Here is a 26,153-nt window from a genome sequence, read left to right on the forward strand (position 1 = left end):
TTTTGGGTTTTTTGTTTTGTTTTTTAGATATTTTCTTCATTAACATTTCAAATGCTATCCCCAAAATCCCCTATGCCCTCCCCCCCCCCCCACCTCCCGATCCCCAACCCACCCACTCCCACTTCCTGGCCCTGGCATTTCCCTGTACTGGGGCATATGATCTTCACAAGACCAAGGGCCTCTCCTCCCATTGATGGCCAACTAGGCCATCCTCTGCTGCATATGCAACTAGAGACACAGCTCTGAGTGTTACTGGTTAGTTCATATTGTTGATCCTCCTATAGGGTTGCAGACCCCTTTAGCTCCTTGGATACTTTCTCTAGCTACTTCATTAGGGACCCTGTGTTCTATCTTATAGATGACTGTGAGCATCCACTTCTGTATTTGCCAGGCACTGGCATAGCCTCAAAAGAGATAGCTATATCAGGGTCCTGTTAGCAAAATTTTGCTGGCATATGCAATAGTGTCTGGGTTTGGTGGTTGTATATGGGATGGATCCCCGGGTGGGGCAGTCTCTGAATAGTTCTTTCTTCTGTCTCAACTCCGAACTTTGTCTCTGTAACTCCTTCTATAGGGTATTTTGTTCCCCATTCTAAGAAGGAAAAAGTATCCATTCATTGGTCTTCCTTCTTCTTGAGTTTCATTTGTTTTGCAAGTTGTATCTTGGTAGTCTTAAGTTTCTGGGCTAATATCCGCTTATCAGTGAGTGCATATCATGTGTGTTCTTTTGTGTTTGGGTTACCTCACTCAGAATGATAACCTCCAGATCCATCCACTTGCCTAAGAATTTCATAAATTCATTGTTTTTAATTGCTGAGTACTAATCCATTGTGTAAAAGTACTACATTTTCTGTATCCATTCCTATGTTGAGGGACATCTGGGTTCTTTCCAGCTTCTGGCAATTATAGATAATGCTGCTATGAACATAGTGGAGCATGTGTCCTTATTACAAGTTGGAACATTTTCTGGCCCAGGACAGGTATTGCTGGATCTTCTTGTCGTACTATGTCCAGTTTTCTGAGGAACCACTAGACTGATTTCCAGAGTGGTTGTACCACCTTGCAATCCCACCAACAATGGAGGAGTGTTCCTCTTTCTCCACATCCTCACCAGCATCTGCTGTCACCTGAATTTTTAATCTTAGCCATTCTGACTGGTGTGAGGTGGAATCTCAGGGTTGTTCTGATTTGCATTTCCCTGATGATTAAGGATGTTGAACATTTTTTCAGGTGCTTCTTTCTCAGCCATTCCGTATTCCTCAGGTGAGAATTCTTTGTTTAGCTCTGTACCCCATTTTTTAATAGGGTTATTTGATTTTCTGGAGTCCATCTTTATATATATTGGATATTTGTCCCCTATCTGATTTAGGATTGCTAAAGAAAGATCCTTTCCCAATCTCTTGGTGGCCTTTTGTCTTATTGACAGTGTCTTTTGCCTTACAGAAACTTTGCAATTTTATGAGGTCCCATTTGTCGATTCTCAATCTTACAGCACAAGCCATTGTTGTTCTGTTCAGGAATTTTCCCCCTGTGCCCATATCTTCAAGGCTTTTCCCCACTTTCTCCTCTATAAGTACTATATTGAATAGGTAGGGAGAAAGTGGGCAGCCTTGTCTAGTCCTGGATTTTAGTGGGATTGTGTCTTAGTCAGGGTTTCTATTCCTGCACAAACAATCATGACCAAGAAGCAAATTGGGGAGGAAAGGGTTTATTTGGCTTACACTTCCATACTGCTGTTCATCACCAAGGAAGTCAGGACTGGAACTCAAGCAGGTCAGGAAGCAGGAGCTGATGCATAGATGGAGGGGTGTTCTTTACTGGCTTGCCTCCCCTGGACCCACAAGGGGCCTTTCCTCCTTGATCACTAATTGAGAAAATGCCTTACAGCTGGATCTCATGGAGGCATTTCCTCAACTGAAGCTACTTTCTCTGTGATAACTCCAGCTGGGTCAAGTTGACACCCAAAACCAGCCAGTACAGATTGCTTCAAGTTTCTCTCCATTTAGTTTGATGTTGGCTACTGGTTTGCTGTATATTGCTTTTATTATGTTTAGGTATGGGCCTTGAATTCCTGATCTTTCCAAGACTTTTATCATGAAGGAGTGTTGGATTTTGTCAAATGCTTTCTCAGCATCTTAAAGAGATGATCATGTGGTTTTTGTCTTTGAGTTTGCTTATATAGTGGATTACGTTGATGGATTTCCATATATTAAACCATCCCTACATCCCTAGAATGAATCCTACTTGAGCATAATGGATGATAGTTTTGATGTGTTCTTAGATTAAGTTAGTGAGAATTTTATTGAGTATTTTTGCATTGATATTCATGAGGGAAATTGGTCTGAAGTTCTCTTTTTTTGTTGGGTCTTTATTTGGTTTTGGTATCAGAGTAATTGTGGCTTCATAGAATGAATTGGGTAGAGTACCTTCTGTTTCTATTTTGTGAAATAGTTTGAGGAGAATTGGAATTACATGTTTTTTGAAGAACTCTACACTAAACCCATCTGGTCCTGGGCTTTTTTTTGTTGGGAGACTATTAATGACTACTTCTATTTCTTTAGGGGATATGGGACTGTTTAGATCATTAATCTGATCCTGATTTAACTTTGGTGCTTGATATCTGTCTAGAAATTTGTCCATTTCATCCAGGTTCTCCAGTTTTGTTGAGTATAGCCTTTTGTAGTAGGATCTGATGATGTTTTGGATTTCCTCGTGTTCTGTTATGTCTCCCTTTTCATTTCTGATTTTGTTAATTAGGATACTCTCCATGTGCCTGATAGTTAGTCTGGCTAAGGGTTTGTCTATCTTGTTGATTTTTCTCAAAGAACCAGCTCCTGGTTTGGTTGTAGAGATCTGTTAAATCCATTTCTTTCATAACTTCTGTTAGTTTCAATGTGTCTCTGTTTAGTTTCTGTTTCCAGGATCTGTCCATTGATGAGAGTGGGTGTTGAAGTCTCCCACTATTGTTGTGTGAGGTGCAATATGTGCTTTGAGCTTTACTAAAGTTTCTTTAATGAATGTGGCTACTCTTGCATTTGGAGTATAGATATTCAGAATTGAGAGTTCATCTTGGAAGATTTTACCTTTGATGAGTATGAAGTGCCCCTCCTTGTCTTTTTTGATAACTTTGGGTTGGAAATCAATTTTATTCGATATTAGAATGGCTACTCCAGCTTGTTTCTTCGGACCATTTGCTTGGAAAATTGTTTTCCAGCCTTTCACTCTCAGGTAGTAGGTCTGTCTTTTTCCCTGAGGTGGGTTTCCTGTAAGCAGCAAAATGTTGGATCCTGTTTGTGTAGCCAGTCTGTTAGTCTATGTCTTTTTATTGGAGAATTGAGTCCATTGATATTAAGAGATTAAAGAAAAGTAATCGTTGTTTCCTGTTATTTTTGTTGTTAGAGTTGGGATTCTGTTCTTGTTGCTGTCTTCTTTTAGGTTTGTTGAAGGATTACTTCCTTGCTTTTTCTAGGGCATAGTTTCTGTCCTTGTATTGGTGTTTTTCCTTTATTATCCTTTATAAAGGGCTGGATTCATGGAAAGATATTGTGTGAATTTGGTTTTGTCAAGAATACTTTGGTTTCTCCATCTATGGTAATAGAGTTTTGCAGGGTATAGTGGCCTGGGCTGGCATTTGTGTTCTCTTAGGGTCTATATAATATCTGTCTAGGATCTTCTGTCTTTCATAGTCTCTGGTGAAAGTCTGGTGTAATTCTGATAGGCCTGCCTTTATATGTTATTTGATATTTTTCCTTTACTTCTTTTAATATTCTATCCTTATTTAGTGCATTTGTTTGTTCTGATTATTATGTGTCGGGAGGAATTTCTTTTCTGGTCCCGTCTATTTGGAGTTCTGTAGGCTTCTTGTATGTTCATGGGCATCTCTTTCTTTAGGTTAGGGAAGTTCTTTTCTATAATTTTGTTGAAGATATTTGCTGGCCCTTTAAGTAGAAAATCTTCATTCTCACCTAGTACTATTATCTGTAGGTTTAGTCTTCTCATTGTGTCCTGGATTTCCTGAATGTTTTGAGTTAGGATCTTTTTGCATTTTGCATTTTCTTTGACTGTTGTGTCGATGTTCTCTATGGAATCTTCTGCACCTGAGATTCTCTCTTCCATCTCTTGTATTCTGTTGCTGATGCTCGCATCTATGGTTCCTTATTTCTTTCCTAGGATTTCTATCTCCAGAGATGTCTCCTTTTGGGGTTTCTTTATTGTTTCTACTTCCATTTTTAGATCTTGGATGGTTTTGTTCTATCACCTGTTTGGTTGTGTTTTCCTGTAATTCTTTAAGGGATTTTTGTGTTTCTTCTTTAAGGACTTCTACCTGTTTAGCAGTGTTTCCTGTAGTTCTTTAAGGGATTTTTGTGCTTCCTCTTTAAGACTTTCTACCTGTTTAGCCGTGTTCTCCTGTAGTTCTTTAAGTGAGTTATTAACGTCCTTCTTAAAATCCTCTACCAGCATCATGAGATATGATTTTTAAATCCAAATCTTGCTTTTTGGGTGTGTCAGGGGTATCCAGGACTCACTGTGGTGGGAGTGCTGGGTTATGATGATGGTGAGTGGCCTTGGTTTCTGTAAGATTCTTACATTTGCCTTTCACCATCTGGTAATCTCTGATGTTAGTTGTTATAGCTGTCTCTGGCTGGAGCTTGTTCCTCCTGTGATTCTGTTACCCTCTGTCAGCACTCCTTGGAGTCCAACTCTCTCCTGAGTCTCAGTGGTCAGAGCACTCTCTGCAGGCAAGCTCTCCTCTTGCAGGGAAGGTGCACAGAGGTCTGGAGCTCAGCTCTGCCCCCTGGCTGAAGATGAAGTTCCGAAAGGGACCCTGTCCCAGAAGCTATGTTGCTTCTGCAGCCTGTGCGCTCTCCTGCCCATTTTATGGTTCTTAATACATTGTCATGGTTTTCAAAGAAACTACCAGCTTATTGATAAGTTATTTTAAAAACTGTCACTGGGTAGTGGTAGCTCATACCTTTCATCCCAATACTCAGGAGGCAGAGGCAGGTGAATGTCTGAATTCAAGTCCAGCCTGGTCTACAGAGTAAGTTCCAGAACGACCAGGGCTACATGGAGAATCCCTGTCTCAAGCCAACAAGGACAAACCTCTCAAAGTTCCCTTCTAGTATCCAGCAGTAGAGTGTGTGCAGGAAAGCACTGGCAGTGACAAGATCTGTGCTTCTTCTGGACTTACAGACTAACAAGAATGGAATTATTAGAAGCCTAAGAAGTAGAGAAAATAAGATTAGTTTATGAAATACATAATTGAAGGGTTTTAGATACACTAAATTACTTGATAAGATTCTTTCTGTCTGGGGCTGAAGAGATGACTCAGAGGTTAAGAGCACTGGCTATTCTTCCTGAGGTCCTGAGTTCAATTTCCAGCAACTACATGGCGGCTCATAACCATCTTTAATGAAATCTGGTGCCCTCTTCCGGTCTTCAGGCATACACGTAGGAGACTGCTGTATACATACATACATACATATTTATACATGTATAAATAAATCCTTTTTTTAAAAAAAATTCTGTCTTATAAATAATCCAAATTTGAGGCCAAAGAAAACGATCTTCCATTAAAAAGCTTGCTTAGTCAGTCTTGTCAGCAAATAGAACTGGAAATTATTTTAAAATTGTTTGCAACCAGTGGCTTAGAAAGAAAATATGCTGATGGTACATATGATCTTTAAATTCTAGTTGTTCTTGTTTTCTGGGTTAAAATGAATTTTACAAGATATTATTGTAGTTGATCATGGGCTTTCTTCTGCTTCTGAATGAAATGGAGACGTCTTCCAGAGGGAAGTGAGAGTGTTTATCTGAACAGAACTTGCCCTTGAGGAATGGGAGACCATTAGTTACTGTTTATGTTGTGCTGGGCACTAGATTAGGCACTTTGGTGTATAATTGTATTTAATCCTTAAAACAATAAAGTGTGGTTGGTGGTGTGCCTGCACTTTTCAGAAAAACTGAAATCTGGAAAATTTGTACCACTGATCAGTGGTCTGTAAGTCCAATAGCCGGGCTTGGTACCTAGGGTACTTGATCTCAAGAAATACACTCTTTATACTGTACCTTATGTAAAGTACTATGGTATAATGTCCATTTCATACGTGAGAAATGTTTGTGTGCTAACACACGTTTTAGGAAATTGCCACTGTACTTTAAAAGGGCAGTATTTGGTTACGGTGATGCTGGAACATGGAGAAACACTCCTCAGCTTAAGCATTTACTATTTTGTGGGTGATTTAGAATGATTTCTTTTAATTAAATGCTTGTTGTGTACAGGTGGCAGTTTTCAAAGAACGAGAGCAAAAGGAGATTGAAGCCATGCATTCCCTCAGAGCAGCCAACCTAGCCAAGATGACAATTGTGGAGCGCATAGAAGAAGTGAAATTTTGTATTTGCCGCAAGACAGCCAGTGGGTTTATGCTACAGTGTGAGCTCTGCAAAGACTGGTTCCATAACAGCTGTGTTCCCCTTCCTAAATCAAGTTCCCAGAAAAAGGGATCCAGCTGGCAGGCTAAAGATGTAAAATTCCTTTGCCCTCTTTGCATGAGATCTCGGAGGCCAAGGCTAGAGACTATTCTGTCACTCCTGGTATCCCTTCAGAAGTTGCCTGTACGGTTGCCGGAAGGAGAAGCACTGCAGTGTTTGACAGAACGTGCCATGAGTTGGCAAGATAAAGCACGCCAAGCTTTAGCCACAGATGAACTGTCCTCTGCCCTGGCCAAGCTCTCTGTGCTAAGCCAGCGTATGGTGGAACAAGCAGCTAGAGAAAAAACTGAAAAGATTATCAGTGCAGAACTCCAAAAAGCAGCTGCCAATCCAGATTTACAGGTCAGCTTCTAATTTACCTTCTTATGTTTCATGTGGTAGCATCTGTTAGTATGTAACTCATAAATTAAATGTATTTAACCTGTTGACTTGGGTAGGAAAGCAACTATCATTTGCCAGCAGTTCTATGGTCCATAGCATCTTTTTCCTTCTGCATACACAGCTTTGCTTTTCTTCTCACTAAAAAGTCAAGTAATTTTAGTGAAATACTACCTGAAAATATTTAGGTAGACTGTAGTATATTTATTTTCTTCTCTGTTGAAGAAGTCTGTTAGCTGCTTTTTAAGTAAAATGCTTACATTTTGTTCATGTTAAGCATACATCAATTGCCTATGTTTTAGTCTGTCTGTTCATCTTATTGTTTAGGGACACTTACCTAGTTTCCAGCAGTCTGCTTTTAACCGGGTGGTGAGCAGTGTATCATCTTCCCCCCACCAAACAATGGACTATGATGATGAAGAAACAGATTCTGATGAAGATATTCGGGAGACATACGGCTATGACATGAAGGTAATTATAGGGACAGGCTAAGGATTTGTATTTGGTAAGTTCTGTTTTTAAAACTGCTGCTATTGATACTTAAGGACTGAGGGTGGAAGAGAAATAGTCATATATTTGTCTCAAGTATGTGGTAATGGCAGTTTTTCAAAACTTAAATTAAAAAAAAAAAACAAAAGTGAAACTTTAAATAATATGTTTGTGGTGAGGTGCCCCTGCCATGGCGATTATGTGTTATATAATATTATAGTCAATTTTAATGTCGTGTTTTTAGTATCTTAGGTCAGAAAAGCTTTCATTTTTAGCTTTTTGTAAATTAACTGGTTACAATTCTGATAACTTCTCTTTGTTCTTTAGGATACAGCCAGCGTGAAGTCCTCTAGTAGTCTGGAACCCAATCTCTTTTGTGATGAAGAGATTCCCATCAAGTCTGAGGAAGTGGTGACTCACATGTGGACGGCACCGTCATTCTGTGCAGAGCATGCATATTCTTCTGCTTCAAAGAGTTGTTCTCAAGGTATTAATTACCTCTTGAAAAGGTACAATCTGGGCAAGGTGGTACATGCTTGTCATCTAAGTAAGCACTTGGAGATGTAGGCCGGAGAGCCTGGGAGTTCCTGACTATCAGATAGCAAGTTGGAGGCCAACCTAGGCTACCTGAGATCCTGTCTTCATGAAAACAGAAGTGGGCTTGGGAGATGGTTCAACACCAGCCATGTAAATCTGACAACCTAAGTTTTATTTCCAGAACCCTTATAAAAACGTTAGATGCAGTGTCATGTGTATGTAGTTCTGGTGCTGGTACAAGAGGTAGGAAGTGGAGACAGATTTGGCTGGGAATTCTCAGACTAGCCTGTGTGCAGTAAGTAGCACAACAGGAGAAACAACAGGTCCCTCAACAAACTCTCGAAACATTGTCATCTGACCTCTACATGCTGTGGCACACATGTGCCTGTACTCACTTGCACGTAACACACACATAACATAAATAAAAAGCAAACAAAACAGAAAACAAGGTTTGGAGATTGAGTTCTGTGGTAATGTTTGCCTAGCAAGTGAAAGGCGTGAGTTTGGTCCTAAATCCTGAGAAAAACAAAATAATATATATTTAGAAAGTAAATTGAAACATATAGAAAAGACATCATATTAACCCAGACTGTCAAGCTCTCTTGAATACATGACCTGGTTGCCACCTAGTGAGAGAACTTGAAAACACTATTGTGGTTGGTAAAAGCCAAAATTTGTTTTCATTTTCTATCATTAGATGATGACCTGAAAAGATAATAGAAGTATAGAGTCCCAACTAGGGCTATTTTGGGGGTCACATGATTGCATGTCATAATTTGTACCAGCTGTCAAGGAACTCACTGATGCTTAATATCCATACGGGACTCGGATATTCTTTTATTTTGTGGAGTTTATTGGTTTGTTTGGGGTTTTGCGCACACGTGCGGGTATGGAGACAGTCTCATTCTGTAGCTTTAGTAGGCCTGATGCTCTTGGTGTAGACTCTGTTGGCTTCACACTTACAACAAGCCTCTTGGATCAGCTTCCTAAGTGCTAGGATTTCAAGTGTGCCACTCTACCTGGTTAGACTTTAACACTTGAGTTTTTTGTTGTTTTTGTCTTGTGATTTGTTTTTTTAGTGCGTATGAGTGTTTGGTATTTTTAACTGTGAGGAACTTCTTTCTTTTGGTGAATTCTTCCTCACTGATGTTTACTTTTCTTCTACCCAGAGAAATAAGTAATAACTTTATTTCACATCCCTAGAAAATGGAGATTATTTTCTCTATCATAAACTTTTAGAAATTTTATGGATCATTATATTATCCATTTAGTACAATTTTAAAAACCTTTTTTGTATTAGAATAATAATTCAGTTATCTAAATTTCCTATAAAGGGGAGAGGTACATTTCTTTCTTTTTTTTTTTTTAAAGATTTATTTATTTATATGTAAGTACACTGTAGCTGTCTTCAGACACACCAGAAGAGGGCGTCAGATCTTGTTAGGGATGGTTGTGAGCCACCATGTGGTTGCTGGGATTTGAACTCTGGACCTTCAGAAGAGCAGTCGGGTGCTCTTACCCACTGAGCCATCTCACCAGCCCCCGGTACATTTCTTTCTAAACATTTACTATCATAATATGTGTACACCACTTTCAGTTCTCTGCTTTGTTTCTTGATGTCTTGGGGGAAAGGTTCTAGCACTCCAAGAAAGCAGCCTCGGAAGAGCCCTTTGGTTCCCAGAAGTTTGGAGCCTCCAGTATTGGAATTGTCTCCTGGAGCAAAAGCCCAGTTGGAAGAACTCATGATGGTTGGAGACCTCCTAGAAGTGTCTCTGGATGAGACACAACACATTTGGCGGATTTTGCAGGCCACACATCCACCCTCAGAGGACAGATTCTTACATATCATGGAGGTATGGACTTCATACTGACTTTATTAGTGATTTTAACCTGTCCATGTTCCTTAGTAGTGCTATGATACTGGCAATGGGATGGCTGAGTGGGTAGTAGTTTGGCAGTCATGTTCTCTCATTTAAGCAAAAATATTTGTTTCCTTATTTCTTCATTGAAATTTTATATAATAATTCTATTTCTGCTAGAGAGAAGGAAGGATTAAAAAACAGTTTAGCCAAGTATCATGCATGGTTCAGGCTTATAATCCTAAAATGGGAAGTGGAGGCAAGAAGATCAGGCATTCAAAACCATCCTTGGCTACTTTGAGGCTAGCCTCCACTACACAAGCTCTTTTCTCAGAAATACATAAACAAACAAAACAAGAAAGCAGCTTAGGGGTTGAGAAATGTTAAGATTATCCATATGCTCTAGGTCAGTTCCCAGCACCCACATTAGGTGGCTCACAACCACCTATAACTTCAGTTTCTGGGGATCTGAAGTCCCCCTCTACTTCAAAAGCCCCTCCACTCACATGCATATACCCACACAGAAACACACACACATATACACACATCATTTAAAATGCCTCCTTTTTTTATAAAAAGAATCAGTTTTATAACAGTTGACTTAAATAACTAGATAAATGTTGAAAAATTTAAAAGGCTGGGCTGGGGAATTGCCTACTGTGCAAATATGAGGACCAGAGTTTGGCACATACATTTTTTTTTTAAAGTAGATGCCCCCCCCTCCAAAAAAAAAAAAAAGGCGTGGTGGCGCATGCCTTTAATCCCAGCACTCGGGAGGCAGAGGCAGGCGAATTTCTGAGTTCAAGGCCAACCTGGTCTACAAAGTGAGTTCCAGGACACCCAGAGTTATACAGAGAAACCCTATCTCAGGGAAAGAAAAAAAAAAGTAGATGCTCTTGGTAGCCTGCCTGTAATCCCAGTGGGTGGAAGACAGAGACAGGGAATCTCTGGAGCAAACTGGCTAGCCACACTAGCCAAAATGGTGAGGTCCATGTCCATTAAGAGACTGTACCTCAATTTCTAGAGTGGAGAGTTGAAGACACCTGACATCAACACATGTATACACACACCACTGGCACTTCCAAACATGCCCACAGATAAAGAAAGGCAAGGAGGTGATAAAGTAGAACTGGATGAATTAGGATACTTTACAGTCATATACCACATTTGCATCAGCAGTGTGCATATCATATTGGTGTTACAGTTCAGTTCTATTATGTACATCATACTGTATGCAAATACCACCACAATACATTTCTAGAACTCATTCACTCTCACTATATAGACCAGGCAACCCTTGAACTTGAAGCCATCCCATTGCAACTGCCTCCCAAGTAAGTACTGGGATTACAGATGTGTACCACCAATGCCTAGCTTCCCGCAACTCTGTAATCATCCCAAACAGGAAATCGCCACCATTAAAAAAATAATTATCTGCTAATTTTCTTGTTTTAAATACCTCACATAGGAGAGTGACACTATTTTTAAGTTTTGCATTAAGACTTGATTAATTTCATATTTTGAAGGATGATAGCATAGAAGAGAAACCATTAAAAATGAAAGGAAAGGACTCTTCAGAGAAGAAACGGAAACGGAAGCTAGAAAAGGTAGAACAGCTTTTTGGAGAAGGAAAACAGAAGACCAAGGAGCTAAAGAAAATAGATAAACCTAAAAAGAAGAAATTAAAATTAAATGTGGACAAATCAAAAGAGCTGAATAAATTGGCCAAGAAGTTAGCTAAAGAAGAAGAGCGAAAGAAAAAGAAAGAAAAGGCTGCTGCCGCCAAAGTGGAGCTTGTGAAAGAGAGCACGGAGAAGAAACGGGAGAGGAAGGTGTTGGATATCCCCTCAAAGTATGACTGGTCGGGGGCAGAGGAGTCTGATGATGAGAATGCTGTGTGTGCAGCCCAAAACTGCCAAAGGCCGTGTAAGGACAAGGTGAGGTGCAAGGGTTCACTGCCTGCTGTGAAGGGCCAGAGCTAGTGGTCGTAGACGTGTGTATGATGTGATAATATTATAGTTGTGATAACAGAATTTGGACTTCAAACTTATTTTTTATACAATTTTTATAAACTACTGTTATTAAGCTCCTTAAGTATGCGTTAACGGAAAAAGTTTTTAAGTCATTTACTAGAAACATACAGAAGCATGGAAAACTTAGCTGGCGCCCCGGCAGGCGCTGTACTTCTCATGCAGTGTGCATGCAGGCCAGTCCTCAACACACTCTCCCAACCTGAATAGCTCATCCTGAGCCTAGCCACACTCAGATAAAAGATACTCTCTTAATGCACACTTAAACAGATACTCTCTTAAATAGAAAGTGATTTTTTAAGCAAATAATTCAGACTCATAATGTTATTGTTAAAATTTTTCAGCCTAAGCTAGTAGATGGCTTAGTTGTTAAAGGTACTTTTCACAGTTTTCACAAGTTTGACAACCTGAGTCCAGTCCCAGGACCACATGATTTAAGTAGAAAGCTAGTTTCCTCAAGTTGTTTTCTGACCCCTACATATGGACTGTTAAGTGACTGCAAATACGTGTAGTAACTTGTTTATTTGGTTGGTTGGTTGGTTGGTTGGTTGGTTGGTTGGTTGGTTGAGCTTTTATGTTTTGTATAGCCCTGACTGTCTTAGAACTCACTCTGTAGATCAGGCTGGCCTCAAATTGAGAACTCCACCTGCCTCTCACTCCTGAGTGTTGGGATTAAAGGCATGCACCACCACCGGCTCATGTAGTAACTTTTTAACCCTAAATTTTAAGAACAGTAATTCAGTGTTGGCTAGTTTCTGGGAGAAATGGACAGACTTTACCTCAATTCTTTAATGATTGAAGACATCTTTTATTCTTCTTGTCAAGAATACTAGAAAGGAGCCATTGTGATACAAAACAATTCAGCTCCTAGGAGGCAGAGAAAATGAGGATTTCAAGTTAGACACCAACTTGACCTACCTAAATTTTAAGACCAATACAGATAATTTTAAAGTGCTAGGGAAACAGCTCAGTTGTTGAAGCTTGCATGTAAGATCCTGAGTATTAGAACCTATGTAACAGCTGGGCATAACAGCACTGAGCTGTAACAGCGTTGAGGTGAAAGAGAGGGAGGACAGGTGTGAGACAGGAGCGGCCCTAACTTGCTGGCCACAGTCCAGCCACTTGAGCTCCAGGTTCAGTGAGAGACCCTCTCGAAAACTAGGGTGCAGGGCATTAGAGGAAGACATCTGATGCCAGTCGACCTCCTGCTGCTACACACAATTTGTGATTTTAAATTTATTTTCATACCATGTGATATTTTAGAATCTTACTAGCTCCTCAGTTTGAAAATAAAGAATAAATAGAACTGCACCACCATTTCTTGAAAGTAGTGCCCCACGTATTTTCTGAATTACAAACTTAACACACTTTTAGAGCCTGAAAGGAACCAAAAAGTCTCTTGTCCCAACTTCTCACATTCACAGATGGTAATGTGAGCAGTTACAGAGCTAACTAGTAGCAGAGCCACAGAACCAAAAGCCAGCCCTGGTGTCCGACTGTTCCAGATTCAGGTTCTCTACTAAGTCCCTGACTCGTGGGTCGTTCTTCATTCATTAATAAACAGGCTGATGGGAAGTTAGCTTTTCCTCTTTGGCTGTGAAGACAGCAGCTCAGTGCTCTTAGATCTTCCTTCTATCTTCTTTCCTCTTTAGCTGATTTTCAGTAATTTCAGTACTAGCAACGTGTCCCTGTCTTCTTCCTTCGGCATGCAAACACTGCAGGCACCACCACCCCACTCACTATACAATTAAATATAAATTAACTCATGAAAAAAAGAAGACACAGTCTGTGAGAACACTTGGTAAAAGGAAAAGTGTAAAGAGGTGATATTTGCTCCTACCGTAATTGATAATTATATGGGTATATTTTGATAGAACATAGATTTAGCTACATCTTTTGGGAAAAATGTTTAAAGGTGAACACTGGTTTTCCCTGACATTAACTTACATAAAATAAAATTAATATTATATTTCTTTGTTTAATTCTATGCAAATTATTTCAGATTATAAGTATTTCATCTCCAGTGCTATTTTGCAGGGTTTTGTTTTGTTTATTTTGTTTTGTTTTGTTTTGTTTCTGGCACTAGTTTACTAAATTAAATTTTTTCATTGGGCTGTGGTGGCACACACCTTTCCAGCATCTGTGAAGCAGAGGCTGTGAATCTGTGAGTTCAAGGCCAGTCTTGTCTACAGAGGAATTTCAAGACAGCCAGAGCTACACAGAGAAACTAACTGTCTTTTTTATTTTTTATTTTTTTTTATTTTTTAAATATTTATTTATTATATGTAAGTACACTGTAGCTGTCTTCAGACACTCCAGAAGAGGGCGTCAGATCTTGTTACAGATGGTTGTGAGCCACCATGTGTTTGCTGGGATTTGAACTCCAGACCTTTGGAAGAGCAGTCGGGTGCTCTTACCCACTGAGCCATCTCATCAGCCCTATTTTATTTTTTTTAAGTTTTTTTCAACTTTCTTAATTTGTAAATTAAGTATCTAACAGACGTCTGATATACAACTTCAGGATAAGGAAAACTTTTTTTTTCTCAGCCTGGAGAATTGGCTCAGTGGTTAAGAGCACTGACTGCTCTTCCAGAGGTCCTGAGTTCAATTCCCAGCAACCACATGGTGGCTCCCAACCATCTGTAATGGGATCTGATGCCCTCTTCTGGTGTGTCTGAGGACAGCTACAGTGTATTCATGTACATGAAATAAAGAAAAAAAAAACACTTTTTTAGGAAAATATCCTGTTCTTTAAAAATCATGCTGAATATCCCTTCATCATTTCTCCTATCAATAATGGATATGATTTCTTTCTAAAAATAGATTGAAACAATTTTTAAAATTGTTTACTTGAATGGACCTAACTTCAGTTTCAAAATAGCTAACAAATAGTAAAGAAAGATAGCATCCGAGGAAGGTGAAGGTTTCTGAAAGTCTATTTCTTCCATTGGCTATGACATTTGAGCTGAAATTACCTTTTAAAACAAGATAGAAGTATGTTTGGAAATGTTTTAATCTAGAAGCTTTTTCTCCCTGAGGTCTGCTCCTGTATCCTGGTAAGCCCCTAAGAAAACTGGAATGGTTAGTCATAATGCTTAGAGTACATAAATTGATTAAAACTAGTAAGCTAAGACTATCACTAAATATTAGTTTTCTTCAGTTCTTCCAACAGTATTACACTGTAAGGCATACAACAAAATACAAGTTGCCAGGAACTTAAGTCTGAGTATGAAATGATAAAACTAAAGAAGGCCAGGCTATTACTGTTTCTGCTCCCCTCTGTTTCCCTCCCATTTCCATTCCTTTTCTTCTCTGTCTTGATTGTGCTGGAGATAAAACCTAGATCCTTTAAGATGCTAGGCAAGCATTCTTAGCACTGAGATTATAGACACCTAACCTCAATATATTAATGTGTTTGTTTGTGGAGGAGGGTGTACATGTCAGCAATAGTTAGTTCTCTCCTTCCACCATGTGTAGTCTATCCTAGGGGTCAGCTCAGGTTGTTAGACTTGGCAGCAGTGTTCTTACCAACAGAAGATATCTGTGGCCCTATTCCTCTTTTGAACAGACATTTCTCTTACACCTGAACACAGTAACCCACTTGTTCTATTTTAGTAGTTTTTTACCAGTTAATCTATCACCTCATAGTTATTGAGACACTTGCCATCATGCTTGCATTTTGGGGAAATTTATTCTTATTCTTGTAATTTCTTAAACAATAAAGTCCTTTTCCCTAATCAATGGTGGGGAGGGGCAGGGCGGGAGGTGACTATTAGAATGTAGTATTCAGTTAGCCAGATTCTATGCTTTTGAACTTTCAGGTTACCATATAGGTCACTGCCTCCCTCTCAGAATTGTCTGTAGATTCAGTTGACATTTTGAATAGTTTGATTTGTGCTCCGATGAGGCTGTTCATACAGAAGTAGAATTCAGGTTGATTGTTAATAAAGAAATTGGTGCATGAATGATATAATTTCCTTACTTGAATTATCAGGGTAAGTTGTCATATAACCAGAAGGCTGAAGTAGAATCTGTACAAATGAATACCCACCTCAAGAAAAATGTAAAAATTTATTTATTTATTTATTTATTTATTTATTTATTTAGAGACAGTGGAAGAGCTAGGTTAGGAAGGTACTTCTAATCAAGATCACAAGAGAAAAGAGAAAAGAAATACTGTCTTTTGGTTTTTTGAGACAGGGTTTCTCTGTGTAGCCCTGGCTCTCCTGGAACTCACTCTGTGGACCAGGCTGGCGTCAAACTCAGAAATCCGCCTGCCTCTGCCTCCCAAGAGCTGGGATTAAATGCGCCACTACTGCCCGGCTAATACCGCCTTTCTTATTTGAAAGAAAATAATAGTTTTAGTTTTTAGAAACTTGAAACCAGTGTATACATTGAAAAAAATAGATTTAAAAACCATAGAATTTTCTTTTTGGTAGGTAGCAGATACATCTGACTTAGTAACTTTTTTTTTTAAGATTTATTTATTATATGTAAGTACACTGTAGCTGTCTTCAGACACACCAGAAGAGGGCATCAGATCTCATTACAGATGGTTGTGAGCTACCATGTGGTTGCTGGGATTCGAACTAAGAACCTTCAGAAGAGTAGTCAGTGCTCTTAACCGCTGTCATTCTCCTGGTAACATTTTTTTTACTATTGACTAGTATAAATGAAGACTTGATTCATTTAATAGGCTGTCATTATAAAACAGCATAGGATTTCAAATCCCATACAAAGCTGGTCATTTTTCTAATTCGCTTACAGACTCCAAATACCCAAAACACTCCTCTTCAGCTCCCTTGCAATAGTTGGCATTTATAAGTGCTGACTTTCCTTTATTCTACAGCCTGTTACATCCTAGTTTTTCTCTGGTTACAGCAGGATCTTTTCTTTATTTCTTTGAGCGGGATGGGGGATGTTCTATTTTGTTTGAGACAGGGTTTTCCTATATAGCCCTGGGTGTCCTGGAACTCACCCTGTAGACCAGGCTGGCCTTGAACTCAGAGATCTGCCTGCCTCTGCCTCCTGAGTGCTGAGACTAAAGGTGAGCACTACTAACTACTGCCTGGCTGTTATCAGTTTCATAACTATACTTTTGCTTTCTTCTGAGGCAAAACATGGAATTGAGTTTAGTTGGGAATAATTAAGTTGCTCTGAATTTACAGGAAGCAATATCACAGACAGCAGTGGTCTGAAATACATAGGAATCATCTAGAATGTCTTAAAGTCCACACTTAGTTCTTGGAATATGTACTTTCCTTTGCTTAATAAACTTAAAATTTTGCCACAGTGATCCCAACACTCTGGAGGCTGAGACAAGAGGATCTCAAGTCTGAGCCTGGCAGAGTGCTGTACTGAAAGATGAAGATGAGGCTAACCTAGGCTACATAGTAAGACTGTATGCTTAGGAGGGAACACCTAAAGAATTTAATTACAGGAGGGGAAATGAACAGATATTTAAGAACAATACAAATATTTAAGAATGCTTAGAACAGAAATGATAAAAGATAATAAAAGCCAAATCGCAATATTTTATAATTTTTCCATCCTTTATTATAAACCCAAAACTTACTGACATGACTTGTTTTACAAGCTATGGAAGCATTTTAAAACCACTCACTTTCCCTAAATAAAACGTATTTACCTAGCCAAGGCCTCCTTTGTCCTCTGGCTGTGTTAAGGGACTTCTTTGATCCCTTCATAATTCTTTGCTCCAAGGTCTAATAAAACTTATGATTTTAAGTGCCTTCCTGTATTGCCACCACAGTAACCAGCCTTTGTATTGTGAAGGGGGATGCCCGTAGCCCTATTGTAATGATAGATCTTGTCTGATAGGACATTAAGTATAAGGTTGCCTTCTGAACAGAAAAGCCTGAAGTTGCACTACTTTCCTACTTTACTATTAGCGCCAAGGTTTTAAGTCACCAAACTAAAGCCCTTTTGTGCCCCTCCTAGTCACTGTAGGGTCTGAAGGATCAGTGTTTGCCTGGCATCTGCCGCTGACACCTGTCACTTTCTCAGACTAATTTTAAACCCCAGAGTTAATCTATTGACCTGTGTCTTTGACTGTTGTAATTGGTTAACTTGTAAGATTTGACCTCTGATATTTGCTAACTTTTTATAGGGAGTTGTATTTGTAACGGAAGAAGAGAAGAATAAAAAATAGTAGTTTTAAAAGTGGCCTATGTGACTGCTTTTCTAAAAAGGTATTTAATGCTCTTAGTACTTTGGCTTATCTCTTTGAAATAAAGCTAATCCACAGGATTGCCTCACATTGTTGTCCTCTTCCTTTCTTGATTGTTAATTGCATTATTTTAGAGCCTAGAAATTGTTAATATTAGCTAAAACTACTTGGCTGCTCTATTAGAAATTTCTTTTTTGTTAAGTATTCCCCAATCATGTTTCTGCCTCACAAGGAACCCCAGGTATTCATGAGGGAATGGAGTACCTAAGAGGCCTAATTTTGTGGACACACTATGGTAAAATATAATTTGGGGGTATTAACTTCTCAGCTTCTTTCTTTGAAAAATAACCCCATAAGAAGTCATATCTATCTCTGGATATCCCAGTTGTTTGCTCTTCTAATTCCAAGAAAGTTCTCTGGTTTGCTTTTATTCTGGCCTTACTGTTATGATGCTAAACATCTCCCAATCTTTATCTCCTACAGGTAGACTGGGTACAGTGTGATGGTGGCTGTGATGAGTGGTTTCATCAAGTTTGTGTTGGTGTATCCGCAGAAATGGCTGAAAATGAAGATTACATCTGTATAAACTGTGCAAAGAAGCAGGGGCCAGATAGCCCAGGCCAAGCACCACCTCCTCCCTTCCTAATGAGCTACAAACTACCAATGGAGGATCTTAAAGAGACCAGTTAGCAGATGTCTGGTTAGCTTGCAACATGGGGGGAAGTGGACCACATTGAGACCTTACTCATCAAGCAGAGTGGTTCCGACCACTCAGAATGTTGTTTCCAAAGATGAATGGACTTCAGAAAAAGTCCTCTTAGTGCTGGCTTCCTCTCTGCATGGATTGTGTGGGCTCCATTCTCTTATCATCTGTGCAGAGGATGTCTTCTTTGGTGCAGCAGCCAAGTATTTCAACTCTTGATTCGTTGAGTGTGGTTTGCTGAATTAAGGTCAGGTTCTAATGGAACTCTCAGGAGGCTGTTTGGCATTAATACATTGATGTGCTTAGTGGGGCATATAAGAAGTGGCTTTCGACCAACTGATACTTGTTGTAGACGGTTACAACCTACAGGTGGTGCCATTGGAAGGCCCTGACCGTTTAAATATCCTTAGTTAGGATAATTGGACAGGAGTCAGAGCACAACTTTGTAATTACTGACATTTATGCCCTACTGATCCAGTTAAGAGAAGCAGGCCAAAGTTATCCCTTCTAGAAGTCTTGGAGTGGCAGTGCAGTCTATGACCTCAGCTGCTTGTGTTTATTTAGACCAATAAGAAAATCCTCCAAAAGATCCCCTCACTTTCCTCAGGAGGATGTCAAGCAGGTTAGAATATCTGATTAGACTGGATTCTGGGAAGAAGGGGTTTTTTTTTTGTTTGTTTGTTTGGTTTGGTTTGGTTTTTTCTTACTTCAAGGCAAGTAGGCCATTGGTTTGAGAAGTCCATCTGGGTCTGTGTTTTAGAAAAGAAAGGTAGGTACACAGATCCAGGTTTCTGGAGGGAGTAGGGATGACTAATGAGAATGTTTTACTGAGCCTCGGTGATGCATGCTTATCTGGGAAACCCTCATTCACAAGTATTCCAGACTCCACCATGCTTCACGCATGGCCATGAGCAAGACTGGCAGATAACAGCTTTTGCCTTGCAGCCCTAACCCCAATGCCTGTAGTTTCCAACATGGCCTCAGCAGATATTTGTGAATAACACCATGGCTTCATCAGAGGATGTGGGGCTGTAGGTCCTCTGGGTGTGAAGCTGTTCTAGTAAACCCATTTTTAAAAAGAAAGACTTGTTTTTACTTTTTTCTAAATGTCTCTGACTACTGACTGTTCTATAGATTATTTTTCCTTTTTTGATATACATATATGAATATAGATATATATATATATATTTACTGTTACCAGCAGCGTATGATAGAGTTTGAGCATCAGAAATCCATTTGGAAGCTTGCATTTTCTTTCTGCTTTTTGATAAAGAAATCCCATTCCTTCCTTGTAGTACAAGGAGTTAGCACTTCCTTCTTCATTCTCACCTAAACATATCTTCCACTTTTCTTCTATTCAAATAGATAATATATTTCCTCCATGTTGGGACTTGTCCCTGTCTGTTGGGCAGCTTGGTCTTATTCTAGTCAGTGCTGAATGTTTTGTATGTCTGAAACTATGGTGCTGTGCCCCCCCCCCCTGCCCCTATTGGGTTCTGTGTTCTTACAAAGGTCTTAGGTGGACTCTGTAAACTCCTGCTAGAAGGAGAATAATATATTTTAAAGGACAAAAAGGTTTTCTAAAAATGGTGTTTATCTTCACTATCCTTTGTTCTTTATTTTGGTTTAAGAATCTGCAATTTAACTTAAACTCATCACTTGTCCTGTTAAAGGGGCATTGAGCAAACCTAGGAAGTTTGTAGCCTCTGTTCCCCTTTACTCCAGTCTCTTAAATAAATGTCTTCTAGTAACTAGAAGTGAGATGTACTGTCCAGTTACAGACTGTGTGGGTATGAGGGCTACCTCAAAAGGCATCTTAGGAAAAGAAAAGGTTTTCTTACAAAACCCTTTATCCCAAGTGCTAACCAGGCTTGGCCCTGCTTAGCTTCCAAGGTCAGAGGAGACATACACGTGCAGGTGGTACGGCTATAGGTACAACATCCAATTTCTGAAAATACTTTCTCTGGTTTATACTACCTACTTTTTGGTCTCTTCACTTAATGTTAAGTAACATATCTTGACCAGTTATGTTGTTTGAATGTGTTGCTGTGCTTGTATCTTGAATTTCCATCTCAATGTGAGTGTGAGCTAAGATTTCAGTAATGGTTACAAGGTTAATTAAGTAAATAGTTAATTTCACACATTTTCATTTTGCCAAACATGAAGATTATCACGTAAGAATTTTATTTGGTTATTGTTATAATGAAAAAAAGCACAATATTTCTTAACTTTTAGTCTTTGTAAAAGACTTGAGATACTTGTGGTTTAAAATTGAGTGTACACCAACCCTTCAGAAATTTACAATGTAAGTGATAGAATCCCAGAATACATTTTACAATTTTGATTTTCCTTCCAGTTAACTACTTTTCATTAACTGTGTTATCAATAGTAAGGAGTCATGAGGATACTGAAAGGTGACTGTTTTGAGTAATTTGTGTTCTTTGTACAGTGTTTGTCTGTTGGAGACCTCAGACATAGGCAGTCTGTACCTGTGAATAGCTGCCTGTCATCTTCTGATGTTTTGAAACTTTTAAATATATAATTTAATTGATTCATTCGGCTCTTCTGTACTTATTTGAAGACTTTGATATCTTAACCATAGATTTAGACAAAAACTCAAAAGACCATAAGGGAGGGGGTGGAAAGATGACTCAACGGTTAAGAATCCTGGCTGCTCTTCCAGAGGACCCAGGTTCAGTTCTCAGCACTACATGGTGGCTCACAGCCATCTGTAATGTCCTCTTCTGGACGTTACTGCACTGTACACATGTGGCATACAGACATCTATTCTGGAAAATACTCAAAACACAAATACAAGTAATTAAAATCTTTTTTTAAAAAATTAAGGATATAAGAGAAACTAGCACTCTACCCACAAATTAAAAACCCTATAGTTTGTGAGTTAATGAAATAAAGAGTCATCTATTTAAGGAAAAGTAGATGTTCTAATGTAAAGCTTTGTTTCACAAGAATTGCAAGTAACTCCATTCTTCTGTACTGTTTGTTTACATTTTGTATTAAAACTTGATTTATGTTTCTTTCTGACTCCTCAAAGTTGCACTTCTTCGTTATTAAGTGTTTAATATTTTTTAAGCTATTTCTCACTGCCTTCATTATACTTTAACAAAGGTAACGGAATGAAAAAAGTTGGAAGTCTGCCTGGTGTTTTGGCACACACACTAAGTCCTAGCACTTGGGAGTCAGAGGCAGAAGATTTAAGTCCAGTGAGTTCTACACTAGCCAGGGCTACATAATAAGAAAGAAAAGAAAAGGTAGTAGGTCATTTAGAACTCTACAGAAATACAAGGTAGCAGTCGTTACAGGTCCCTAGTTGTTGGAGAAGAGGCAGATGTTTGTTTCACCTCCTGTTATTGCTGCAGAAACCATGAGCAGTGGCTGCTGTGAACCAGCTCTGCCTGGCTGACTCTGACTTGAGCCGCAGTGAGATTATGAATTACAGTGTGGCATACTTAGAAGAACTGGGAGGCAAACATTCAATCTGTGATTGCCCATGACCTGAGGAACATGGCAGACACTGCCAGATCTGAGAGATGGATGTGATTTCACAAGTCCTTCCCTTCCTTTCCAGCTCCGCCTTTGGTCCTCAACAGGGTCCAAGAAATGTCAATTTGTTTTTCTTAGTTTGCTGGACACAGTTCAGTGAATATAAAGAAACTGCTTGTCAGCTGGGCATGGTAGTATATACTTAATCCTGGCACTCGGGAGACATAGGCAGATTGGTCTATATAGTGTGTTCTAAGACAGCCAGAGCTGCATAATAGAACTTGTCACCAAAAAAAAAAAAAAAAAAGGAAAAGAAACTGCCTGTCAGCCATTAAAATAGAAATAATGGAAAAATAAAGCCTGCCTTTTGCCAAGCAGTTATGAAGCACACCTTTATTTCCAGCACTCAGGAGCCAGAGGCAGGAGGATCTTTCTTGAGTTCGAGGCCTGTCTGGTATACAGAACTTGTTCAAGAGCAGCCAAAGCTACAGAGAGACCCTGCCTTTCAAAAGGTTACATCAGAATACTTTTGGGAGAAAGTAACAATTTGGAGTGGGTTTTGAAAATTGCAAGGTGTAAAGATTTTAAGTTGTTTAAGTCCCAAATAACCCTAAACCAAGTCCAATGAAGTTTCATTTATGAAGTTTCAAATGTGAATTCGCTTTATGTGTGTAGAATGTTGCTTTTAGCGTAGGTCCTTGAGCACAGTACCTTTCAGACATCCTGTCCCTTTAAATCAAACCACACCGTTACTTTGAATATGGATTTACTACGTGGTATTTATAGCACAAGAGGGAAAGAATGGACTTTGATGTCTGAGACTGGAGTATTCTCTTGGCCGGGATCCACTCACCGCTGTGCGGCATAGGATGTGCACCGGGAAGGGACACAACATCTTATACAATGATATGTCTGTCTAAACAGGAATATATTTTAAGAACTTGAACCTCCCCCGGTTGATGATTCCCTTACATGTTCATTAAATTTTACCAGGGTTTTTGGTTGTGTGTAAGAGTAACTTTTAGTCGTCTGGCTTAATTGTTCTCAGGCTTACTGCCTCCCTCTGCTAACCTAAGCTTAGAATATATTCACCTCCGAGACTTTGTGCTTGCCCTTTCTAGCTCTTTGTGAACTCTGGCTTTACTCTCTGCTCTGCTTGAATTGCTCTGCTAACTCTAGCAATCTGTTCCAAACTTCTGGCTCCTTTTCATTCTCTGGCTCATTCTGTCTTCACCTGTCTCTGTAAAATTAACTCTCCCAGTAAACTGCCTCTGAATTCCACGAACTCAGCTCCACTGCCTGCCTTTGAACTGACTCAACCGAAATGACTAAAGAGAACTAACTAGCACTGAGAAATCTGCATGCCTCTCTCTCCTGAGGGCTGGGATTAAGAGTGTGTACCCCCACGTCTGGACTTGAGCTTCTTGTTACCTGAAGTTTGCTGTGTACCAGGCTGGCCTTGAATCCAGAGATCTGTTTGTCTATGTCTCTGGGATTAAAGGCATGTCTGTATTCCAGCCAGATCACAGAGACCTAGAAGGTCTTTGGATGTGATCTCTTGGCAGAGCAGCCATGTTCTGAATTAAAATTACTCCACAGTTGTGCCTTACAGAAATTGTAACTTGATTTCATGATGTTTGAGCATCTGGTTTTTTGTTTTTTGTTTTTGTCTGAACTGTAGCTAATTTTACTACATTGTTTGCCATTATGTCTGTGCTCAAGATTCCCCACCCAACTCTCAGCCAATCCCATTATTTGTATTGGTGGTGATTTCAAATGGTTACCAAGTAAATGTAAATTCTAGAATGAGTACTGAAAATCCTGAGGAAAAATAGCCAATAAACAGGAGCCACTTTTAACCAGGGCCAAAGCTGTTTTTTTACTTGCTGTCTATAAAATGAAGAGCTAGGCTGAAAGAATGATTTGATTATTGGTGTGGTTATCCTGTTAGCACTGCTTAGAAAGGGTATGTGTGTGTGTTGTAAATAGAGAGAAGTAACTCTCTTCTTTTTTTTCCAAGACAGGGTTTCTCTGTGTAGCCCTGGCTGTCCTGGAACTCTGTGAACCAGGCTGGTCTCAAACTCAGAAATCCGCCTGCCTCTGCTTCCCAAGTGCTGGGATTAAAAGCGTGCGCCATCACCGCCTGGCTGAACATCTATTTTCAAGCTTATATGCTTAAAGATGCTATTTAACTCCTTGTGGGTCATTTACTTTTGAGCTACAATAACTAAAAATAATTTTCCACACAAAAGGACCACTAGCAAGATTTAATGTTTTTATTGTAATTGTTTTGTTACAATACAAACAATTGGTAGATTGGTTGATCATTGGTTTTGGTTTTTCGAGACAGGGTTTCTCAGTGTTAGCTCCAGCTGTCCTGGAACTTACGCTGTAGACCAGGCTGGCCTCGAACTCCTGAGCACTGGTATTAAAAGCTTGTGCCACCACTGCCTGGCTTAACTATTTTGAGGCCACTCATTATATTTATCTAAGCAAATATGTACATCTTTATTAAGGAATCTCACTCACTGTACTGCCTTGTACCTTGCCTTTTAGTTTATTGAGAACATTGGTATGTAACCATAAATACTGATTTTATCGCTTTTTAAAGGCTGTATCATTTGCATTATGTGAATTCTTGATTATTTATTTATTTTGGATTTTTAAGACAAGGTTTCTCTGTGTAGCCCTGGCTGTCCTGGAACTCACTCTGTAGACCAGGTTGGCCTCGAACTCAGAAATCCGCCTGCCTCTGCCTCCCAAGTGCTGGGATTAAAGGTGTGTGCCACCACTGCCTGCCTGAATTCTTGATTTTTAAGAGCTATGCATGTTGTAAGCATTCTTTATTTTGTGTTTCAAATTTTGAGCCCCTTTTTATTAGTCTTTCAACCTTATTTATAATGTCTGCTTTAACTTTTATGATAACCAACTTTTTAAATTTTATGGATCCTGAGTTTTGTTTTGATTTATTTTTTTGACATGCTTACAATGAGCTTTGGCATTACATGATATAAAAGGACTTCCCCAATGGCTTAATACTTTGATAGCTTTATTCTTTATATTACATCTCTGTTCGGTCCTGAGTTAACCACTGTGAGATATGGCAGCTTTCTCTAGATTATTCCCCTCTTGACTACATTTCTTAAGTACATATGGTGTGTTGTTTACTCTCTGACTATTGGCCTGTGCTTGCAACTCCCTGCATCTCTACATACAGTCATTTCAAAACTTGTAGTGCAAACACAACCTCTCAAGTGTGTGTGTTCAGTATGCTTGCCGTATTGCCTATCAGTTATGTGTAACAGTATCAACATAGAGTTGTATGTTATATTATACTATACTATACTATACTATATTATATTATATTATAACGTGTGCACTTATGATGCCAGTACTCAAGAGGGAATGGCAGGAAAAACAAGCATTTAAGACCGCAACCCCCCCCTCCCCAGCTACATATTTAAGGCAAAGCCTTATCCCAAGAAAACATGCAGTGGAGCCAAATAGATGGACCAGTGGCTAAAAGGCCACAAAAGTCTGAAGAGCTTCCTTTGAGCCCTGGAACCTACAGGAGAGAACCAATTCTAAAGAGTTATTCTGTGACTTCTCCATGTACATTTTCTCTCTCTCCCTCCCCACTTTCTTCTCTCTCCCTATCTCTCACTCTTCCTACTCTATATCACTCTCTTCCCTACTCTTTAAAAAGATTTACTAAGTTTATGTATATGAGTTTACTGTAGTTGCTGGGAATTGAACTCATGACCTTGACCTCTTGGAAGAGCAGTCAGTGCTCTTAACTACTGAGCCATCTCTTCAGCTTAACATTTCTTAAACTGCAATTCTTTTTAGTTTGTTTTAAAGATTTATTTATTTATTAAATGTATATGAATTGTCTTCAGACACATCTGAAGAGGGCTTTGGATCACATTACACATGAGTATAAACCAGCAACCACATGGTTGCTGGAAATTGAA

At 39.2% G+C, this 26,153-nt stretch overlaps 1 protein-coding gene across 3 annotated transcripts in view; it reads left to right on the top strand.

Moving 5' to 3' along the window:
- Positions 1–24,043, top strand: part of Kdm5a (lysine (K)-specific demethylase 5A) — an 80,476-nt gene extending 56,433 nt beyond the window's left edge. The window contains exons 22-27 of one of the 3 annotated variants that reach the window (XR_003956181.1): positions 6,283–6,834; positions 7,198–7,341; positions 7,687–7,846; positions 9,529–9,749; positions 11,282–11,692; positions 18,456–21,720. Coding sequence is in view for 1 of the 3 variants with exons in the window: in NM_145997.2 (NP_666109.2) it covers positions 6,283–6,834; positions 7,198–7,341; positions 7,687–7,846; positions 9,529–9,749; positions 11,282–11,692; positions 18,456–18,662 (1,695 nt within the window). In the remaining 2 variants the exon portion in view is untranslated. Of the gene's footprint in view, positions 1–6,282; positions 6,835–7,197; positions 7,342–7,686; positions 7,847–9,528; positions 9,750–11,281; positions 11,693–18,455 lie in introns of those variants that run through there. The other 2 variants (NM_145997.2, XR_003956180.1) reach the window with 2 other exon arrangements.
- The last annotated feature ends 2,110 nt before the right edge of the window (positions 24,044–26,153 follow it).

This window comes from Mus musculus, chromosome 6 (assembly GCF_000001635.26).
Source record: "Mus musculus strain C57BL/6J chromosome 6, GRCm38.p6 C57BL/6J".
Classification (NCBI taxonomy): Eukaryota; Metazoa; Chordata; class Mammalia; order Rodentia; family Muridae; genus Mus; species Mus musculus.